At 37.3% G+C, this 23681-nt stretch overlaps 1 protein-coding gene across 10 annotated transcripts in view; it reads left to right on the plus strand.

The window, feature by feature from the left end:
* Nucleotides 1-23681, plus strand: part of KDM6A (lysine demethylase 6A) — a 151590-nt gene that overhangs the window by 12535 nt on the left and 115374 nt on the right. For all 10 annotated transcript variants that reach the window (XR_008448274.1, XM_054056929.1, XM_054056926.1 and 7 more), the window contains exon 3: nucleotides 19145-19253. Coding sequence is in view for 9 of the 10 variants with exons in the window: in XM_054056929.1 (XP_053912904.1) it covers nucleotides 19145-19253 (109 nt within the window). In the remaining variant the exon portion in view is untranslated. The remainder of the gene's footprint in view (nucleotides 1-19144; nucleotides 19254-23681) is intronic.

The following is a 23681-nucleotide window of genomic DNA, read 5'->3' on the forward strand; positions in this document are numbered from 1 at the left end:
ATAAGCAGACAGAACATGGTAGAGCTGATTTTTGTAGAACAGCAGTGTGGTCTGTAGCTTGACCTTCATGTGCTGTTGTGATGCTGTTTGTATTAATTTCAGTTTTTGGTTTCTTTCATGTTTTCTAAGGAATGAAAAATTCTGATCAGTCTTAAATCTCATTGTAAGTAGTGTAATTTAGGGCCCAGGTCAATGTGATCTTGCTATTTGTTATCTCAAATGATGAGAAAAACTATGTAATGTTGTACTGTACCGTGGCTGCACAGAATTAAACTTGTGTTAGGATGAAATATTCTTTAGATGAAAACTATTCTCAAGTGATAGCTTTTAAGAAAAGAAACATTTTTCAGAGCTATTGCTTTTTGTCTTTATTAAAGGTGTATCACAAGTTACATAAGTTCTTTACTCTGTTGCAGCTGCTGTATCAACTTACATTTTAATTATAAGCTGCTATGTTTTTTTCCTTGTTTTTTAACTTTCTTTGGACAAAACATTGGAAAATCTACTTTGTGTATTAAACTTGCAGTGTAGCAGAAATGACTAGTGTTACTTAGATGGCAGGTAGAACATTATTAAACAACAGATGATGCAACATTTATGTAACTTAATATTGCTCGTCAAATTGGTAATTCATTTAAGTAGAATAAATTCGCATTTTGATTAGAAATTAAAGAGCAGACACTAAATGAGTAGGACAGGTACCATGATACTGCCTCTCCTTCCACAGTCAGATAACAAAGTAAAATAAGCTGCTACGCCTGAGTAATTTTGGCTCTTAGTATAGAAATTAGTTGCATTACTCCTTGGAATGCACATTAAAAATGTAGTGTTGGGTTTTCTTCCTTCACATGGATAAAAATCTTGGCATATAGTTATTCCTCTGGTTGGACCTCTTGCTTTGTATGTAGAACTTAAAGGAATGTTCCCATAGCTGTGGAGAAGGGGTACCCCTTGGGACACATTACAGCAGAGCACTTGCTCAGGTGATTGAGCTGAAATGAGAGGTGAAGTTTCCATTGCTGAGTGGCATGTGCTGCAGAGAAGTGCCAATGAAGTTGTGCTTACATGTCTGCATGAAGCTGTAGATCTGTGCAAGTTGTTTTTTCTTTGCCTGCTTAGAAAAACTAGAGCTTAAAGCTCCTGTGTAATGTTGGCTTCCCAAACTCTCCAGCAAGTTAACAGATTCTTCTTTTTGTGTCCCCTGTCGTTGCTCCCCTGGCAGCATTTCCAATTCTCCTTATCTTAAATGCATGCACTGAGCCCCCTGTCATCTAAATGTTATGATGTGTGAGATGCTGGTCGTAAGTTTGCATTTAGTGATATGAAAGTATGTGGGTGCGAGGGAGGCACATACACTAATTTTAGAAGAATTAGTTTCAAGTCAATTTTATTTTTAGTATTACTAATTCTCCACCTTTTCCTTAAGTCTGCTGTTACGCTTTTCAACTATTACACAAATTAGTGTGACCCTCCCCCGTAATTAATTGTGGTAATAGCACTTTTTAATATGCAGTATATTTTGGAATGTACATCAACGGCTTTCTTAGATGTCATCATGCAAGTATTTAGTGTTTTATTTCTGTGTGTGTAGCCTGCATTATCTTTGGGGAAATAGTTGCGTTCTGTGTTCTAAGTGAATGAAATGTTGAGATCTGTTATTAATGTATCTGAACCACTACAAAAGCTTTGTAGATATAGTTACCCAGAACTTTTTCCAGTGAGCTGAATTAAACTGTCCTGTGAGACTTTGCAATACATAACAGGTGTAGGCTTTGGAAGCAGTTTCGTATTTACTTTCTGGAAGGAAAAATAACTAAAAGTACATGATTGGAATGGGAGGAGGAAAGAAAGGGGAGATGCATAATGGTAGACTATGGGTAGTGGGCGATTTCGAACGCAGTAAGAGTAAGTGGCCAAGTAGTGTTTCTGGAGATGTTGCAACAAGGTAGAGAAGACAGGTAGGCAGTGGGGTCTGAGGTAGCATGTAGTTTGGACCGTATAATTGAATCAGGAAGTGACATGCTTATCTTCTCTCACAAGTTTAAAACTACTATAACCAGTGGAAGGAGGAATCTCCCAAGATTTTGGGAAGTAGCCCACATTCAGGTCATAAACGACCCTATTAATTGTGCACTCTAAATATAGGCCTCTGAAATACATAATTTTTTGCTTCTGTCGGTCTAGATGGTAGGTGGAGGAAAGGAGGTCATGGGCTGGAGAAGGCTTACAATGCTACAATTGGGTTAAAAAGTGCATCTTACAGTAGCAGTTTCTTGGTTTTGAAGTGTCACTAAATTGCAAATTGCTCTTAGAGCAGAGTGGTATGTGCTTTTTGCCTCACCTGCAAACGTCTGTCAGATACAAACTGACCAGTTAGTTGCCTCTGGAGTAGGTGAGTGCCAGTAGTTGTAAGTGAATCCTGGATATGAATGAGATACCAGCTCACCTTTGTGGGGGGAGTTTTGAGTGCACAACTGGTACAGCAAAGTTTTCAGGAGGAGAGAGGGATATTTGAGAATCGCACAGTATCTTTTAGCTCTCAAGAGCTTTGCCATATGCAGTCCTCCTGGAATACAACTACTCAGATTGTTGTAGTAAGAGAGGATTATTTCATTTGTCCTTCCCTTCCACTGCAAATTCAATATTTGCAGCACAAAATTGCAGTTTATGCAGTGAACTTCTTTTCTGTGGTATCTTATGTCCTTCCAGGCTCGTCTAGGAAGGCCAGGGAATGAAAGCGTTGTGCCTGTGGGCATAACTCTTAACTTCCATGAGTGATGCTCCCTCTTTTCGGGTCTGTAATGGGCTTATGCTTGTTTGCCACTGTCTGCAACTGAAGTAGAGTGGCCCGTGGCATTCCTGTGGCTCAGTTCTTAGTCTGCTTCCCAGGAAGACTCAGCTCTGCTTTTTTTCTGAAGTTGTTTCCATCCCCCCACCCCCCCATACACAATGATCTACTTTTGTACACCAGCTTTGAGATTTGCCATCTTTGTCATGCAACTGCTTAGTCTCTGAGCCTGCCTCCCATCTATGCAAGACAGTGCTACATAAATCATAATGGTTTTCTTGAAGCATGGAAGTTTTCTTTCATTTGATCATGTTAGCAGTTAGGCTGATGACATTTCTCAAGGCAAAGTCTGCATTACATCATTACTAACGTAACGATTCATACCTTTTTGCTCAGTACCTTGACTACAGAGTACAGCCACCCCTTATGCAGCTAGAGTACTAACAGCTGCATCCCAGTGACTGTTGTTAGATGCTTGTGGACAGAGCTGTGGTTACATGTATTTCCTGTTTTCAGGACATTAGTTAATTGCTCTAAGCCTTCTGGAAAGCCTCATGCAAGATTCCACTTGCTAACAAACTGTGTTAAATTTTATTGACAAAAATCTTTTCACTTAGCATTTTTTTACTTACCATGTCACTCCGAAAACCTGTTGCACCAAACCAGAGCTAGAGTTTCTATTTCAATGGTATGTTACATTTTCAGATGAACTACAAGAGTAGTGATACCACTATCTATAGCTTTCACTGTAGTCATACAGCTGTAGCTTTAGACAATGATAGCTTTCTGACAGTGAAAGCAAGTAGTAGCATTAGGACATCAACAAGGAAAATAAATGGCACTTCTAAAATTTTAAAATACTGTTCCAGATTTAGACTTGGGTTGATGAAAACGGGTAATAAGTGAGTTATTTGATTCTTGAGTCCTGACCAAAAATGACAGCAGAATCCAGTGGTAATGCTGTTTTTTTGCTGGTTCTATTTTTGTTACTTTCTTCTGATCTTGTTGGTAACGTCATTGTTCTGGAGATTAAAAATTGGCATTCATGGACTTTGATAACTAAGAACGTTTAAAAATAACAGGTGATAGCGGCTGTTTGTGTGTTTTGGAAAAAAAAGAGTTAAGTATGAGTTGCAAGCTTACCAACCAGATAAATGGTGCAGGTGAAAACAAGTTGCATGCCTGTACCCATTTAAGTGTGTGTGTGAGGGAATGCCTTTGGAAAAAAAAAATGCTATGAACAATTACTTGGGTCGTGCTGCTTTTAGGGAACTTGAGGCAGTAGCTTAGCGTTATAAGACTTTAAAAAATGCCCTTTCTAATTTAACCACCTGAATGCCTGCTTTTAGCCTATTATTGATAGCTCTTGGTCAGAGAGCTGTTCCTTCTTTTGGTACTATGCTATGGGTGGCAATGAATGTTGGGCATGAGATGTCAAAAGTTATTTAAAAGGTCATATCAGCCTCATTTCTGTTGGGGTTTGGGGCTGAGGTGGGGAAGGGGAGGTAGTTGGTTGTTTCTTTAAATGTTTCTTTAAATGGTCTGTTAACAGAAAGTTATGGATAACGATTGATTTTTTTTTTTTTTTTGCTGCTTCACAATTTTAATTTTCTATATAAAATTTTGGAAGTACGTCACAGCATGTAATGCTACTGACTTTGTGGGTATTCTTACTCTTTTACGCTTTCATTTTTCTTTTCTAGGGAGTTGCTAAACTATAACTTTTCTTCAAATTTAGGAGAAAATTATTTCACAAGTGAGTATTAAACAGCAGTTACCTTTGTGTAAAGGAAAGGTAGTTCATATGAGGTCAGGAAGCTTCAGTTATAATGTTAGGTGGTATAGACATACCTGTAGTGTTAATTCTTGCCTTGTTAGGGTAATGCTGAAATTAAAGCCAAACTATAATCTGAAAGACCATAATAGGTGGGCTTGGTTCTTAATAAATTAAATGTCTGCTAAAAAATTGCATTCCTTCATTAATTGCAGCTTAAAATTGAGATTCTCTAGAGGGAATCCAAACACTGCATCCCACATATATTTATGCTGTTGAAACGGTCAAGATTTCAAATATTGTCTGTAGGTTTGAAGGTTGTAGTTACATGTTTCACTTACAGACAGTATGTTTGCCTCCTGTCTGGATGGTAGGGATGCCATGGTTCAAAACTGTAAAAAGTTTTTCACCTAAGCTTTCCCAAATACTTTTATTCAGAAGTGCTTCAAGAGCATAAGCCCTTTATTTTGCAGTTTAGCTCTTTATAGTAAGTAATTGGTATCGGTCTGTTGCGAAGATAGAAATTCATTTCAGAAATCCCATGCAGAGGTTTTTAGAGAAAACACAAAAGAATACGTAGATTTACATGAGAGCTTCCAGCTGGTTTTGAAGCCTGTCCCTTCATAGTGTGGGCAGTTATGTCACAGGTACATAGATATGTGTAGTGTTACTACATTTGTGGAAATGACTGTCTTAAGTACTCTTTTTTTTTTGTAACTTTTAAGTGATCTCTTGCTTCTACTGTTTCCATTTAAGTACTGTGAAAGATCCTAGTTTTCTGATTCTTGAAATCCTTTTTAAACTTTTCAGTCTAAATTTATTTGTTTGTTGATTGTTGTTAAGGTGAAATAGCTCTTCTATGCCATGGTGTTTGTATGTTGGTACTAGCTTTTGATTTGCTAAGCTAAATAATTGGAGCTGTTTTGACTTCTTTTTGCAAGAGAGACTCTTCTGCTTTCCTCTTCTCCTTGCAGTTCTCTTCTGAATTTGTTTTCTGAACACAGGGAGATTTTATAGAATGCTGTAGATCACATCTGTGGAGATGGTATTTCTGCTTTTAGAACACATTGCTCCCTGCCTTTTCTACTGTAAGAGCTTGGGAGCATCAACTAACTATGAGGAAACAAATTCAGAACAAACAGAAGATGGTTCCTTGCAGTTAATTTGTGGCTTGTGCACCAGACGGGCTACTGGTCTGACTTATTGTGGTCATCTTATGTTTGTTGGAGGTTTATCCTCTGTTGAATTCGAGAATCGTGTACTTTTTTTATTCTGCTTTATGTTGACAATGTATGCCTCATAATCCAGTCGTTGATATACCTGAGTTATTTTGGTTTTGGTGGTTTTTTTTGAGCAGTTTTAATAAGCCAACTGTTGCAGAGTTCAGGATCTTGTGTGGTTCCATTATGTTTTGCTACTACATGCCTACTGCATTTGCTTTCGAAAAAATACATCTGTGGCATGCTGATGGGTGTTTTCAAAGTTGTAATGTCCTCACCTCATTCTAGTTGATAGACCTAAAATTATACTGTAAATTCAGTCCAAAGGCCAGTATTGTACCACTGCAAATTATGGAGATAATGATAGGCTACTACCAATAAGTGTACTTAAAAGGTGAACTACTATAATACTAATGTTGAATTTTGTGCTGCTTGGACACTGTTAAATACCTGTGAAAATGGATTTTAGGTAAAGCTTGGTCTGACTCTCAGGAAAGATGAAAGGATGTGGAACTGTATGTGATGCAAGTGCAGGCGACCATGATCAAGAGTCTCAAATCTCATTCCGTTACTACACAGCACAGAAGGAATAACTTTTAACAAATTTATGTGCCCGTTGTATGTTGTGCAGTGTAGCTGTACTGTTAAGTCTTAGGGCACTAAGGAGAACGGAGTTGAGGTTCTGCTTCTTTTAGCCTGCGTGGGTGTGAGAGGGAGTGGCATAAAGGTAGCAGCCAAGTATTTACATCTGTAGAGGAAGGGAAATAAAATTAACAAGAGCTGCAAACTTTATTTTAATATTCCACAAAGACTTTTGGTTTTTCGACTTACCTCATAGCAAAAAAGTTTCAAACATATATGCAGTATACTGGGTTTTTTTTCTTATGATAAATTAAGAGTCAGGTCTATGTTGTTTGTCCTAAAGGCCTGCAGAAAAACTAACAAAAACATTAAATTTTATGCCTACAACTTGTAACAACTAGTAAGTTCTGTTAAGGAGCGCCTCCACCTGCTCAGCAGGTGAAGAGGAGGGAACAGCAGAGAAGAGAGGAAGCCCCCACCTTCTGCTGTGCCCCTGTCCTGTTAGTACAACCTGGCCCTGACTGTTCTGGCTAATTGGGTGAGAAGTTAAAAGCAGTTGCAGCCTTTCCATGTGCTGAACTGCAGTATGGACCTCAGTAGTTAGATTTTCACTGTAAGGCATGTGCACCTTATGAGATGCCAGTTCTCCATCTGTGCCCAAAAGACAGCGTAAATCCCCTGCACGTTCCAAGCTTAAGTATAAGGCTTACACACCTCCTGTGCTTGTGCAGGACAGGCCACAGCTAGTCCAGAATGACAAGGTTTGCTTTTTTGGGGTATAAATAAACCTATTACTGCAGAAAGCTATGAAAAATGAACCTTTTGTGCTACAGTTGGCACTTTACAATAAGGAATTAAAAAGATTGACACTTGGGACTGAGTTGCATGCTACCCTTTGCCTCTTATGATTACTTGAAAATGTTTTTAATTTAAATTTGATGCATTTTAGTATGTTCTTAATCTGTTTCACCTTTGTATTTTTTCATCCTCCCCAAACATTCTCTGTGGAGGGTTAATCACTTGTTCTCTGAGTGACTGGCACGACTGAAGTGATTATTATGTGGAGATGCTATGTGTTGGGTGAGTAATAATGGGGAGGCTGTTGTGCTGCCAGATGGAGTAGGGATGGAATGATATCATAGTGAAGAGGGTGTTGTCGTTCAGGGCCTGAGTAAATTGCGATTTGTCAGCTTTCCTTTTCTGGTGTTCCCGCCAATGAAGGTTTCAACTCTCACTTGCTTGTTCCCTCTCACTTCTTTATTCTGTCTGACCTTTTATTTGCTGTTTCTATGGTTTGGCCCAATGTGCTATTTAGAACTTTATTCAGTGGCTGATTCTGTCATGCTTGGTTCATAGATTTTTGTTTTGTTTTGCTGTTTTCCATGTTTCCTCTCCAGGGGAATTGCTTGCTCATGGTGACTGTTTTGACAGGGATTTTGCTACAGTGTATGGTGGGGTTTTTATGTATATTAATGAAAGTGAGTGTAAAAGTGTGTGCACCTTTCCACATACCCTGTGTTGATGTAGTTTTTGTAATAATGTTTAGTTCTACTCTTTGGGAACAGTACTTGAAACAAATCCAGTCTTCTGTGGAAATAAGCTTTTTTTTTACATTGTAGAGCATTCTTATTGGCTGCAGTTATTCTGTTTGTGTATTCTGGGAATTTAAAGATCTTCTATGATCATTGAGTGCTGTGAAGGTGAATTTAACCTTTAAACAAAGGTGTATAACGTTAGTGACAGTGAAATGGGAGACGTGGGTATGTCCCATTCATCCAAAACCTTAAAAAGGGAGACAGTCAACTTCTTAGTTTTAAGGAACTGTCTTATTAATGGAAAGCTCTTGAGTTACTTTATGTCCTGTGTCACTGTTGGTGCATTTTTTACAGCCTCAAGTTAATTGCATTTTGGGAACTACATTGCCTGTAAAATTGTGAAGTTTTTTCTAAAGTCTTACTTTATACTTGAAATTGATGATGTCTGCCACTGTAAACAGTATAGGAATTGATCCATCACCGAGAGGCCTGAGTCATTACAGCTTCAGCTGAAAGGTCAGATCATAGAATCACAGAATGTATATCATTCAGTTATTTCTGTCATTATTTCATTTTAATTGCAAGCGCATTTATTAATGGTGCCAATAGCCTTTGAACTTCCTGATGTTAAATGCTGTACTGCACATCTGTTCTTTTGGAATCTATTGTCCCATTTCAAATTTCTGCTGATGGGGTTGGCACCTCAGTAGGTTTGTAAAATGTTTCTCAACAATTTGATTGTTTGAAGACTTCAAATTTTCCCTCTGGTACTGGGACACAAGCAGTGTTTTAGAGCTCAGAGATACTGATTCGGTCACTATGAAACGTAGTTTGAGTGCAACATGAGGTAAATAACAAGCTAAAAATTTGAGTTCCATATAGTGGAATTCCACTTACGTTGTGCAATTTTTCATTTTTAGCCTGTAAGTAGACATAATTTTTTTAAGAAATGGAATGGCTGTTAGTGGTCAACAGTGTAAGGTTAGTGAATTGTGTGTGAGCTTTATTTGCATTTTTTTCTTTAAATCTGAAGTTTATCTGGTTTAGAGGATTGGCCTTTAGACGTAGGTGTGTTGGGAGTTTTTTAGTGCTTTTTGTAAAGTGCAGTGACTTGGTTTTGAGAGTTTTGTAATAAAGTCATAAAATTCTGTAGTTAATCATGGTTTGAAGTAGAGGATTGTATTTTTTGATTATCAGTTATATAATTTTAACCTATGCTGTTAAAATTGAAATCTGATACAACTTTAGGCATTATTGTTTTTTAAAAAATTAAGAGTTATGTATTAAGGAGTTAGATGTGACTGACTATAGAAACCCATGTTACTGAGCATATGTTACTGTGTGTGGTTGAATTGGTGACTTCTTGTCCACAAGTGTTGGAGTATTATGCATTAAATAGTCAGGGTATGTGGTAACTGAAAATTGGATCCAACAAAAGGGGATATTTTAACTTTTTCCAGCTGGATATGGTAGAAAAGAGTATTTATAAATCCTTCCATTGGAAGCAGTTAACAGCATGATGGATTGAGAAGAAGTTACGGTTTCGGGTATATTTGTTAGTGCTCAACTGAGACAGATGGTCATGGGGCCTCAGGCTCCTTGGTACCTTCCTCTAATGGACTGCATTCTTTATCCAGTTGTTTGTTTTAAATCGTATAATCCACCTCGTCTGTGCAGGGTTTTACTGTAGTTGTGGGTGGGCAGAGGTGGAACTGAGTTTTCCACATATAGGTGGAAGCTTAGTCTTTGTCATTCTGCCTGTATCCTGCTGTGAATCATCATCATGACTTTTGGCTTAAAGGTGAGGTTGACTCACTTGCTGTGAATATATGAACAGATTTAAATTTCTGTTTCCAGTTAGGCAAAGCCAGAATCCTGGTCTCTTGTATCCTAGATTAATGTCTTTATTAGATGATTTTAATGTTTTTCGGTGATTTTTTTTTTTTTTTTTTTTGTGCATATATCTCCCCTCAGTAATAGAAGTAGTTTCTGACCTGTGGTACTTACCTGGAGCTGTGTCCTTTGAAGCGGACTTTTTCTGGTTCAGTAGTATCCCTGAGTATACATATTGAGGCATGGAGAATTGGTGTTAAGCTTAATGCATGCATGTTTTCTCACTTGGTATTTGTTAATGTCCATCTCTATATTGAATGTCAAATTTGACAGGGTTTGGGAAGGATTATTCAAGAAGGAGATCTTCTATCTAGCTCCAGGAGAATGTTAATGAGAACAGTCTGTGGTGACAACCTGCATGGCTATTTACCCCACAGCCACGGGATTCTTCAGGACGTGTTGCCTGTGAAAATTAAGTAGGAAGACTCTCTTGGCTAGTTTCTGAGCAATGTTTGAGTGTATTGCAATTTAGTTGGTGTTTAGTGTATATGATGATGCAAATGCACACTAGTAGCTAAAATACTTGCACATACCAGTTCTGAAATCTGTAGGAATGTACCCTTTGTGCCTGTTAACTGCCTCATAGCGCAAGCAGGTGTTATTTCTGTCCAGGAATGAGGTACACCAACTCTTCCATTTAGAAGTGGTACTGAGCATTAGTTGTGTGATTGTATCCAGAGGACTGTGTTCCTCACTTTCTCATTGCAGTTATTTCGGTTCATACTGCCATGTGAGGTGGAAAAGGTGAGGGATAAGGCTGGCTGTTTGCAGACATTAGCAGAGAAGGAGCTACAGGTCCTGATGGGAATTATTGCTGTGTTTTTCTAGGTCTTTGCTGAACATAAAGATCTTAAAACCATTTCTGCGTGCAAGCTGCTTTTTGTGCACATTTGGTTATGTTCCAGTGTTGCTCATTGTATGTGAGTGGCATCCCCATTGTCTAAGCATAATTAAGCAGCCACGAGAGAAGTCTATATGAATGATAGTGGAAAAAGAAACATGGTATGTGGGGTGGTTCCTACATATGAGATTTTGGTGATGTGATGGAAAATCTTTGTGGGGCACCTTAACTGCTGCAGTAGTTAATGCTAACAACAGAAGTACCAGCATTCTGAGACTCTTGAAATAATGGTATTTCACTATTTGAAACCAGGTTCCTTTCTTTTAGGTGTTCACTTTTTATCGTTTGTGTCTTAATGTACCTTTACCAATTTTATGTCCCTTGTGGTGTTGAAAACTCTATACTTTGCACCCTATTAGCATTAGTTTTTATACTTTCTTCATAAACAGCTCCTGACCTATTTTCAGCTCTATTCTTTTAAAATAAATCTTCTTTTCCTTACATTTTCAGACTAAGCTACCAGCAGTATTTATTTCTGAAACCCACACCACCTCTGGTGCTTGTACCCTTTTGGAACTAGATTTTAAACTGTGCAGGTTTAGCAGAGCAATTGGTGGTAGTTTTTTAATATTTTATAGAAGTTGCTCTTCTGTATCACCTTGTATTCAAACAACAGAAGAGAAGATCATTCTATTTAGTCCTAAGTTATGTATTTTTGCAAATATATATTTGTTGTGTTAGTCATTCTAGACATTTTCATATGCACAAGTGTTTACATTGTTCTGTTTAATACTTTTTTTTCAAGCTTCTGTATTCACTGCTTCATTGTCGCCTTTGTGCTTGCTAGCTGATAGTGTTACATTTCCAAAGACTTGTGTCTGGGTCTGGAGATCTTTGCATAAATAAGTAATTCAGATTTAAACTTTGGGTTTATTTTTTCTTAAATAAAACTTGTTAACTATTAATGTAGACTCTGCCTTTAATTGGTCTTTTTTTTCCCTTTCTGTGTTGATTTTAATTGTATTTCCAAAGTTATTTACCCAATGGAAGCAAAACCAACTGTTTATATAATGCATGATGTTTTACTTAAATCTATACGAAAATCTGTAGGCAGCAAGATACAGCTAGTTTAACATTTTCAGAAAAGATAAGTTTATCTATCAAAGCTAACTTTCTAAATGTTCTGATGTATGGCATGCTTGCACCTCAGTTGTGATGTTCTGTGTTGGTATGGCAAAGAGTTGCTAGGATAAAATCAGATTTAGTAGTTTTAAATTTTAGTATGTGGTGAACTCTTAGCTCTAGAACAATTGCTAAATTACTGTGCTGCAATTCTACTTGAAATAGAATTATTATGGTAAAAAATAACACAGAAATGTTCATATTTTCTCAGATTAAAATCTGCCATTTCAACTGCCTATGAAAAACCCACTGCTACTTTAAAAAAAAAACAACTTTTGAAAATAAGTATTCAGCATGATTAAATTCCCTATGAAATTTGTCGTAATCTCCTGAGTCTTCAGGTTATGCATTCAGGGACAGAATACAGAGCATTCTATTTGATAGTTTAGAAATAGTTTCAATGTCCTGTGTAGTGTGTGTCTCTGTAAATGCATTGGTATTTATAAGTATATCTTACTGTATTTAAAAAAAGTAATGGGGGAGGATTGCATCCTAAAGGTGATCTCAGAATTAATGCAGAGTGATTCACTGCATTAACTCCAGTCAACAAATTTTTTTGTCTAAACAGTTGGGTATGGACACTGTCAGCTGAAAATGACTGAGTTTCCTCTATTTTTCTTTGAGAAACCTACACTATGAGTTTGCATCTGTCTGACAGAAAGCGCTTGTGAAGAATGTCTTATATTTGGTAAAAAGTGGTAGCAAGCTACCTCCCCTCCACCCACTTAAATGTCATTTTTGCCCAATTAACATTGATTTGCCCGTATTCTTTTTTGTAATCTGTTCTGTACTTGTGTGCTTTTTGTGAAGCAGTATCCCTCATTTTTCAATGATAATTAGTTCAGGAAAAATTGTTCCAAAGTTATTAGTGTTTCCTATTCTCCATCTGATTTAAGCATTTGTTTTGCTGATACGAATTCTCCAGAGCAGGTTTCTAAATGTTTAAGTTTTCTTATATTACTGTTTGTTTCTTATTCACTCCAGTGTCAAGAACATTTTTGATTTGTGCTGTTTACCTTGCAGTTGGTTTTTATGGTAATTTTCACTTGTAAACTTGGCAGCATTGACCTTCTGCTGTTTGCTGCCTCATCTCTCTTCCACTTCCAGATTATACTGAAGATATAACGGATACAATTCTTTTTTTCCAAATGATGCCTAAAGGTAGATAAGTCTTAGACCACAGTAGTGGCTTTTAAAGAAAATTAATCTTAATCTTCATCATCGGCTATGCATGTAGCTAACATGTCCAACTGCTTTTCTAGTCTGTTTTGCACTGTTTATTCTTGTATCCTCCCTCATGAAGTATTAATCATAGGAAAATAAATGGGCCAAAATTAATGATGTATTTCTTGAGAAATGGATGAGGACAATCAGTTTCCATTGTTCTGTACTGGTTGTTGTCCCTGAAATAAGGACTTCGGTCTTAAATGTTATTAGCAATTAGAGTAACTTCCCAACATTTCAATATGCCAAGAGATTTTGCAATAACAGAGTTACTGAAGAGCCCAGTTCGTGTTTTTCCTTCTTGAGGCCCAGGTGTTCTGGGGCATGAGCATGTTTATATAGTCCATATATGAAATGCAAGGAGAGTAAACCTGTGCTAAGCTGGGAGAGAAACTTCATGATGTGATATGATCTTTACAGAGAGAGAGCATGTAAAGCTTTGAAAGCTGTTGTGGGAATTGATACTGAGTATGGAAACTAAGAGTATTGTGCTGTCCACATATACGAGAGCTGTCAGTGGAGGGGATCTGCTGAATTTAATATAGATTATTTTCAGTCAAATGTGAATTGCATGCTTTTCTCTGCAGAAGTAAATGAGGTGTTCTTTTAAGTCCTCTACAGCCCAGGCGGTGGTGTTTTTTCAGCCAGTTGTTAATGGGGTGGGGTGATAGTTGTAACATATGAAGAATTCAGGCTAGTCTTTTTTTTTTCTTGTCTAGCTGAAGCTCACCTGCTTCACATTTGTTTTATTGCAGAGCAGCAGCTAGAACTGAATTGGGAGGTTCTCAGGATGGTAGCTTTTGTTGTTTCTAGAAAATTCTGTGCGTTTTGGTATGAATTGTGTGGAGAAAGGAATGGAAGAGAAGCCTCTTTTGACACTGGGGTGGGGAGAATGAACCCACCACATGCATAAACCTTTGCTTTTCTGGTCTGTAGATATCCTTCAGGCTGACTGGTGGTAGGTAGCAGGGTCATCACTTCAGTATGCAGCACTGTCTACGTAATTACTTTTCTAGAAGGGTAAAATATCCTCTAATGTTTAATTTCCAAGTGTTACTGTAGTATGTATTTTTTTTTTTGTGAAGAGTCCATTCATGTTTCTCTACCTGGAATTTTTTCACATGGACTTTTCTGCATGCTTCATTTTCTTGTAAGCTGCTCAGAAAGCCCATCCATTCAGGTTATTGCTTTCTAGAGAAACAAAAAAGAAGCAGGAACTGTTTTGTCTGTCGCGCCTCCCCCCGCAGCCCCCGTAGGCTTATCTACGTGGATGATAGTGTTTTCTGCTGTGAACTTTAGGATTCCAGGAATATCTTGAGGCTTTGAATATGTAACTTTACACTGTGTTGTCTGGATTAAAACACTATCTTTCCTCAGCAGTTAATTTATTGCCCAGTAAAATTCAAAATAATTTCTTTCACTGGGCATTACTGCCCAGCTGTTGCCATGCTAACAGTTTACATGGCCATTTTTTTTTGTTTTTTTTGTAGTTGTCAGTGTTTTTTCTGTTTTAAGTAAAAAATTGACTGAATGCACTCTTGTGTTTTCATATCATTATTATATTAGAGCTAATAATTAACATTGTGGTGTGGGGCTATTTAGTCCTGCTACTTTCATCTTAGTCAATCATGCTTGCTGCAAGTAAGAAAGAACATAATTATGTCATCTTCTCTAGAAACAGTTCAAAAAAGCTGTATTGATTTTTCCTTTTTAGGATTATTGTTTAACAGTAATTTGGGTCTGTGCTGTAAAATACAGATAATTGCAACCAATGATTATGGAAAAGATTTTTTCTTCGTGTTAATTAAAGTAGGCATAACTTCGTTCTTCCTTCTCCTTTATGAAGTAGAGCTGTAGTATGTATCAATGACTTTGGTATACAATACTTAGAATTTCGGTTTTAGCTGTTGGAATGTTTGTGGTGGGGTTTTTGTGTGTATGTGCATTTTTGTTATTGTATATTCCCAACTCTAGGATTTTTTTATGAAAAGGCATCATGTTAATAACAGCCTAAACTATCATCTGCTTTATAGGGTTGTTTTTGTTTGGTTTGGGGTTGTTTTTCTTCTTTCTGAAGTGGGGAGTAGGGTGGGGAAGGAATGTTCTTCTCACAGTGGAGGGAAGAACTATTCCAGGTCCTTTCCCTTTGGAATAAGTAGCGAATAGAGAGGGATTTGATAGTGCATTTTAAAGGCAATAATGGAATTCTCTTTTCCTTTTGTATTTTTTCCTTTTGTGAATGCATATGAATATTTTGCTAGCTTTTTCAAAGTTGACAAATACACTAAGCCCTTTTCTTTGCTATATTGTATTTAAATGTGTCCTAAGCATTGGTGGTTGAACTTGTGAAATCAGATTGTGTGAACAAACTGATGTCATAAGAGCGGGTTTGTATCTGTCATGTCAGAAGCGTTGCCAAAAATGTGTTGATTAAGCTTACTTTTAAGCAGGTGGCAAACAACATGAGTATTGCTATTTTTTTAAATTTTATTCTGTATCATATAAGCCAGCTTCTTTTCCTGCAGCCATTTCTGTATTTGTTTCCTGCTTCTGCCCTGGTTGCTACACTGCAAAGCAGCTGTGGGTGATTATTTTGCCAAGTTTCTAAATTCTTCAGGTTTCCCTTTTATCTTCATGCAGCCTTGGACAAAGGGAAGGAAGTCTACTATGTTGTGTAACAATCTTCCTTTTCATTTCAGGGTCTTTCTCTTTCTTGTTAATTTGTCAATAACGCTCGAGGCTGGCTCCATTGAGTGCACTTACAAATCCTTATGTTTCTCCATGTGGAGAAATGACAATACTTTAAAACCTGAGGAGTTTTTAACTTCCTTAGAACTCCGTCTCAGGATGATTTAAATAGGCTGCACAAGTGGTGCCATAGATTACAGTTAGAGATCTACTAAATGAATGAGATCTCTTGATTATTCCTTAAAAAAACCCCTTATATACAGATAGGTGTAATTGTGACCTCATTCTTCAAAAAGGTTTTCATCTGTTCACTAAACTGAGACAAATTCTTATCTATGGAAAGGAATATTTGTTCCTTTCTAAAGATGTTTGTCGAGGGGTTTGGGGAAGGAAGTTTCTTTACTAAAACCTAAGTTGGATAAATAAATTTGAATGAATCTGCTACAACTACCAGGAAGAACAAGAGCCACGTACTGACCAGTCTGCTCATCCTCCAGAGATTTGGATGTGTAGTTTGGTGTTCTTGTCAAGGACATAAAGCTCTTAGTTTCTGTTTCATTTTGTTAGAACGTGCCAGAAGAATTTTAAATATTCGTTTTAAATATTCATACAAAACCTTCACAATTAGTTTGTGTAACGTAAGTGTTTTCCACATAATGTTGCAGATAAATTAGAGATGAACTGAGAAGGTGTAGTCATTCAGTGGTGTAGTTGGATTGCACTTACAGTAACGGTTAACTGCTACTTCAAGGGGAAGTTCTGTTTTGCAGCTCTGTTGTCCTGTGCCTTGCCTTGTGCTGGCATTAGTAAGATGGCTTAGCAGTATCTTCAAAGAGATTCTAAGGCCAAGGGAGAATCTGCCTTACAAAGAATTTGAGGGTTGCGTGAAAGACCTGGACACAGCTTTTTGTATCCCTACTAAATACATAGTCCTTCAGATACTTGTGATACATCTTTTAGTGAGGATTTACTTAAAAAGGAGCTGGGAAAATGTTATGGGTCCCTAGATGCTTAGCTGTTTATGTACACATGATTTATAATTGCCTTGAACATCCTGCAAAGAAAAGTCCTGTTATATTTGTTCATAAAGTCAAATTCCCTTTAAATACCTGTAGCCACCTAATGAAGGAAATAAACTGTCTTGACTTCCTCTCCAACAGTTTCTCGAAGCTGCCTGCTGTGGTAGCAGTTTCTATATGCTGTGAACAGTGACTGAATTGTGGAAGACAAAATATTAATTTAAGAAAATGTCATAATGTGAATATTCTCTTCAGGAGCTGCAGCAGGTATAGCAAACCATGAGCAAAAAGCCTATCTGCAAATTAATCTGTGACAGTAACGTTAGGGATACCAGCAAGAATTGTGTTACGATTTGTACAAATGCAGAGACATGATCAGAAACTAGGGAAAGGAAGTAAGGTGCAAACCCTGATAGCTTGCATTAAAACACCTGTGGATTGGAACAGGTTCAGCAGATGAGTGAATGTTGAGAATTCATTCATACACATGTAGTAATTTTAAGAAACTAATTTTGGACTTGTGTGCTTAGCTTCTGATTGCAGGGATTGTGTTCTTTAGATTAAGAGTTGTCTGACTTCAGGAGGTGTTCATAGTGGTGGAAATAAAATTAAAGGAGTAGCAGCTTTGATAAACTGTCAACAGAATTCCAGTCCTTCCAGTTCAGTTTGCTAAGGCAGAACTCAGCGTGAATGAACAGTCTGCAGCAGTTCTTTGATGTAGAGGCAAATACGCATCTCAATTCATTGTCTTCAGAATGTGGCCAAATAGCTACAGTTTGAAATACTGGTTACATTAAATCATTTTAATACCACACATAGACCTAATAGATTTAATATAGGTGTTACTAATTTTTCAGCAGTTTTGTAGCAGCATAGCTTTTTTATTCATCAGAACTTTCTTTCTGAAAACAGCCATAAAATAAGGCTGTTCTGAACTTGGAATTGGGTAAAAAGGTGTGTAATGCAACTCAAGCTTGGGGTACAAGCTGAGACCCACTCATCTGGTCATATACATGGCTTTGTGTCCATTGAGTTCAGTGGGGCCTGTTTTATTATGGCTTAACATTGAAGAAAACAATTTTCAAGTTAGAACAGCAAGGTAAAAATGACAAATTAAAATACAGATTAGATTAGGAATTTGGATTATCCACAGATGTTTCTTAATGCTTCCTCATTTTATCATTGGCATTTTTTATTTGGATGACAATACAAGTGACATGAAGTAAATTTCCAGTTTTAATAAAGTGATTTAATGAAGCTTGTAATTTCAGATTAAGCATTAAGGTCTTTAATTACTATAATATATTAAAATCAAGTTCATAATTGCAACCAAATTTGCAACATAGACCATGAGTTGTAGGAAGTCGTGGATTAACCAGCTCGAATTGGAATTTGTTGGAAGTCTGTCAAGCTTTTGAGAGCTATGAAGTCTGCTGCTGGTGTAAAGGACCTTCCCTCCCATTTATTTTTAGTTCAGCTACTTCATTTTATGGCTAGTGTGTTCAAATTCAAGAACCTGGAAGTTGAACAAGTTGAGAAATGGATTCATTCATTAATTTATTAATTCCCGAAGTATAAACGGGGTCATGAGACAGGAGTGTAACAGGTTAAAGATCATGACCATTATGGTAAACAGAAGGTATCAGTTCAGTGTATTAAAAATGTGTTTGAAGCACAGAACATACTTCATTGGTCTGTTCTGCTTAAAAAAACTTCTAGGGCAACTTTTCTCAAAGTAAAAGTCTTTACTAATAGAATTCAGGTTTCTAACTTTAGCTTTACGTAGTTTGCAGTCACGGTGTAGTAAATAAAAGGTAGTAAACTGCATTTCGTGACACGAGAGGTATGCAATAAGAATCAGGTCTTGGAAAATATATGCTGAGGTGCTTAAATTGCCTAACTAAGCATGGTGAGGTAGTGTATCCTTCAGCTTAGGGAAAACAAGTAAAATGGTAGAATGAAATGTGAATCTTTCAGAAAAAACAAACACAGAATAAAATCAGGGATGTTTCTGTCTTGCAAATTGGAAAGAATAAAGAAAAGAAATATTTGCATTACATTGATTTTTATTTTTTTTAGTTAAAAATCATCATGAGTGTTACAAGATTGTCTCGTGTTTGGGGAATTGAATGTTTCTGGAGTCCACAAATAAACAAGAGAGAACTGATTGTTTGTTGCTATCAATTTGCATTAGAATTGGTGAACTTCCAAATCTGTTCCATCTTGAATATTACACTTCAAAAAGTAATGCTGGCTGCAAGTTATTGGGAGTGTTTGCTGACTTTTGGCCTTGCAGAGTAACGAGAAACTTGGATATTTTTCAGAAAATGTACAGAAAATGCATTATTTGCTTCAGTTAAATACAGAATTTTGAAATCCCTGTATTTCTCTTTCCCAGGCTGTTCGCTGCTATGAATCACTAATTTTGAAAGCTGAAGGAAAGGTCGAGTCTGATTTCTTTTGTCAGTTAGGTCACTTCAACCTCTTATTGGAAGATTATCCAAAAGGTAAGGTTTTTTGGTACTTCTAAATGTTATTGGGGGTTGTTATTTGATGTTGGTGACACAGAATGAAAAGTGTTTAGTCTACTTATGGTTTTCCTGGTTTGTGCTATATTTCAATACCCATAACAGACGAAGACTGATGATGTCTGTACGAAAACAGTTGTATTCTAACTTCCTGTTCTTTTTTTAATTGGAAACAAAACCCAAACAAACCACTACTGGTTCAGGTATGAACGTGTTTGTTTAATTTATACAGTAGCACTGTGCTGCCTGCTTGATTTTTTTTTTTTTTTCTCTGATTCATTGTTACATGACTGTACAAACAGTTGAAGCCATGGCTCTCAAGGTCTCCCGTGGGGGGATGTGAGGCAGGTGCATAGGACGAGAGCCTGTCTTAGTGCTTTCATGTATGTTCACAATCTCAACAGGTAAGATGAGGCTGAAGGTGTTAATTTAAAAACAAAAATTTGCACTTAATGTGTTTCAAGTTTTGCTTTAAACGCTGGGTGGAAGAATGGGTGTAGGAGTTTGGTGGGGAAGGAGTGCGTGTCTGGGTTTTTTTAGGTCACTGTTTCCTCAGTCTTTGAAATTACTTACATGGTTTTTGTGATTGTTGCAGCCAGTGAACATAGAACCTTAAGGACACTTGTGCTTTGTTGCTTGTGGGTCAGTAGAGTGCTTTTGGTAGTTGTCCTTTCCCGAGGATACTTTGTTGTGTTGATGACTGAGATATAGGCTTAGTTATTGAGCTTGTCCTGTTCCCACCTGGGTGTCAGGCGCAGTATCTGTTAGCTGCCTCCCTTCTGCTGATTGTGTGAGGTGTGGATAAGGAGAAAGCCTTTTTGTATATTGCTCTGCCTCACTAAATGTAACAGGTCAGATTTTTTTTTCATGGGATGTATTTTTTTTTATTGTTGTTGCTTTTTAGTTTTAATATGAAAGCAATGCTTTTTGACTTTGTATATGGAAATAACATCTTCACCCCAAAAATGTCTACTCCTGCCCCTTTTACACACACGTAACAGTTTACAGTTGCCTTGGGACATAGAAATGGGGAAATGAATTATAACTGATGGTAGTTCCAAAGCAATGCTCAGTGATTCACGCTAGCTGTGGACCATTTCATATCAGTGTGTCTTTGTGGCCACTTGCTCCCTGTCTGCCATAAAACAATGTGAGTTAGGGTTCCTGGAAACCTACCTTGCCTTCGTTTTTTAGGTTGACAGATGTTTGGATTTGATAACACTAGAGAAGAATTTGCAGTTTATTTAAGTTCAGTTTGTAAACTTAGGAAGCTTTGAGTGATGAAGGGTTCTGCATCTATTGAATATATGGGGAGCTTAGGGCCCTTAGTGCCCATAACTTATGCCTATGTCTCGTCTAACTGGTACAATACAACCTTTGGTGTTTCTCCAGAGACATGGAAAAACCCGAAGGAAACATGTCAATACACTGTCTATAGAATTTATTGAAGGATAGTCTGATTCCATGTTGTTTTTTTAATTTTATTAAAAAAAAAAAATCAAGCACCCCCTCTGCAAACAACTGACACTGTTTCAAATTAGTCTAATACAGCTTGGTGTGCAAGTGCAATTTGGCTTATTAGATATATTTTACTTAGGAAAGACAGTGTAGGATTGTGGGCTGAACTGTATTAACTCTGCTGTTGAGTTGATAACAGTTAAAAGTGACTGGACTAGGTGCTGCTGTGGATTGGAGGTGAGGTTTAGTGACAGGGAGTCTGCTTTGTCCTGTGTATGTAGTTTTAAGAACAGGTAATAAAGAATACAAATAATGGTTGAACATACCAGTTCTCCAGAACTGTTAAGTAAGCACGAGGAGAGCTGTCTGGGGAAAAAACATTTAGGCATTAAAATGCTTACTGTTTTCTTAGAGGCCTGTTTAAAGTCGTATCTCAGTCACAAAAGAAGTCTCAAGAAGTTAAAAAGCATTGTTGGTAGTGAAGTTTTCAAAAAAGATGTCTATATTTTCAAAGGGGGGGGGGGCAGCAGTGAAAATAACACTGGAGGAATTTTAATTCATAGGAAAAGGGAAGTTAAAGGGCTTTTTTAAGTGAGGGACACACGTTCTTGTTCATAACAGTTCTTGGATTCCAGTACCAAAGACCATGAAAGTATTAACAGTGCAAAAAGGCATTAGTGCTCTGTAACTAGTTTACTTCTGTTACTTGGAAGAATTATTAGGTTGGTGGAAAAATAATTGCTCGTTTTACTTATCAGCTTTAAAGCAGCATATGTCAACGTTAAATAAAAGGTAGAGGTTTGTAGTCTAGTTTGTACAGCTTCAGCAGAGTCAGTAGCAAGACATAGTCAGATGTCGTGGAGCAGAACAGGTTCTTTTCAATTGACTGATGTTGGACGTAAATGTTACAGTTCTTGGTTAATTTTGTTGATTTTTTTTTTTTTTTTTCCTGGCAATACTTCTCTGCTGTAGTGGTTTCATCAGGATTTATTAAGTTGTAGTTGGTGATTCCACTTGCCAACCATCAAACAGTGACCATAACTTTCTCTGGATGGGCTTCAGTTTGGGCAAATGTTTTGGTGCTTCACCTTCATCCAGACAGTGGAATGCTGTTGGTTATTGTATAGAGTCCGTTTTCCATCCTATGTCACAATGCAGTCAAGAAATGGGTTGGTTTTATTTTACAAAAGAAACACAGAGCAGATTTCATAATGATGATATTTTAATTTTCATTCAGCTCGTGCAGCACCCATTTGTCAACCTTTTTTGTTTTTCCCGTTTGGTGCAAATGTCAGACAACTTGAGTGATCAAGATTTAGTTCTTATGCAGCCCCCCCAGTTCTTTTACATGGGTCTGTTTCAATACTGGCCTTCAAATGAATGTCATCTAATGCAGAGGATATCCACAGCCTTCCTCATCTTCAACACTTCTGTTTCTTTTATGAACTTTTTGGATTCAAAATTGAGCTGTACATTCTTTCAGGTCTTCATTTTTCAAGACAAGGTTGGTTGAGGCATTGAGCAACTTGACTTAGTGGGAGATGTCCCTTCTCATGACAGGAGGGTTGGAGCTGAATGATCTTTAAGGTCCCTGCCAATCCAGACCATTCTGTGAGTCTGATTCTTTGATGGTTTTCTCATCAAATGCTTTGTTGATATTATTAGCACTTTCTTGCTTTACATCCCCTTATGAACTCATGCAACAAAACTACTTGCAGTTTCTTTACTATGTTGAATTTGACAGTATAATATAAAAAAGAATAACCAAGAACATTAGCATAAATAAATAGAGAGACTTTCACACTTTAAACTGGTATACAACATGAATGCAGTTAAAAGTTTAATCCAAAAGAACTGTAACGGTTTACAACAACAGAGGCATTTATTTTTGCACCAACCCAACAGGATACAGGAGCATTGCATTATAAATTTGAAGTAGAAAAAAAATTATCCATTCTGTAAACTGTTAGTTTTAGTTGTTATACATTCTAATTGCAGTTGTAGTTCAAATTTTAAATGCTTGGGAACTGAAAAGTAAAGGGAGTTCAGCAATATTTTCATCTCACTAATGTATTTTTTATCCATTTTCTAAGTCGTGAAGTTGCAGATGTGTGAGATGCTGAAGGAGGATTGTCTTCAGAACTGTAGTTTGTCTAGTCTGAAGTTAATCTTTGACAAAGTTGTGGAGAAGTTGATATATTTAATAAATTTGCGTTTAATAAAATGTCACAAGATAGCAGCATGAATAATGCTGAATGACTTTTTTCTCCTTGGAAGCCTATCACTTATTTAATAAAAATCTTTAATAAATTGTGTACAGCTTTGTATGTAATGTATAAAAATGCCAACGTGATAGTGTTCTTTGCAAAAACTCTATTGCATAAGTTTTGAAACAAAGTAGAACAAAATTATTAGTTGGTGGCCGAAGTCTGATCAGTGTGAGATGAAGTGCTTTGTTCATGGCGTTGGAGCACCTTCCCTATGTGGACAGGCAGAGAGTGGGACTTGTTTAGCAAGAGAAGAGGAGGCTCCCTGAGAGCTTATAGTGACCTTTCCAGTGCTAAAAGGGGAACAAAAGGGAAGATGGGGAACAATTCTTTATCAGGGAGTGCAGGAGTAGGATGAGGGGTAATGATTTTAAGCTGAAAGAGGGGAGGTTTAGGTATCGGGAAGATGTGTTTTCCTGTAGGGGTGGTGAGGCACTGACACAGGTTGCCAAGAGAAGTCATGGAAGCCCAATCCCTGGGGATGTTCAAGGCCAGATTGGATGAGGTTTTGAGCAACCTGATCATGGGATGTCCCTGCCCATGGCAGGGGGGTTGGAACAGGGCGATCTTTAAGGTCCCTTCCAGCCCAGACCATTCTATGATTCTGTGATCGACTAGGTTTCATGTGTTTTTCTCCTGGTTTGATCTGTCTCTTTTTTTTTTTTTTTTTCTCCCCACAAAT

The sequence above is a fragment of the Cuculus canorus genome, chromosome 1 (genome assembly GCF_017976375.1).
Source record: "Cuculus canorus isolate bCucCan1 chromosome 1, bCucCan1.pri, whole genome shotgun sequence".
Lineage (NCBI taxonomy): Eukaryota > Metazoa > Chordata > Aves > Cuculiformes > Cuculidae > Cuculus > Cuculus canorus.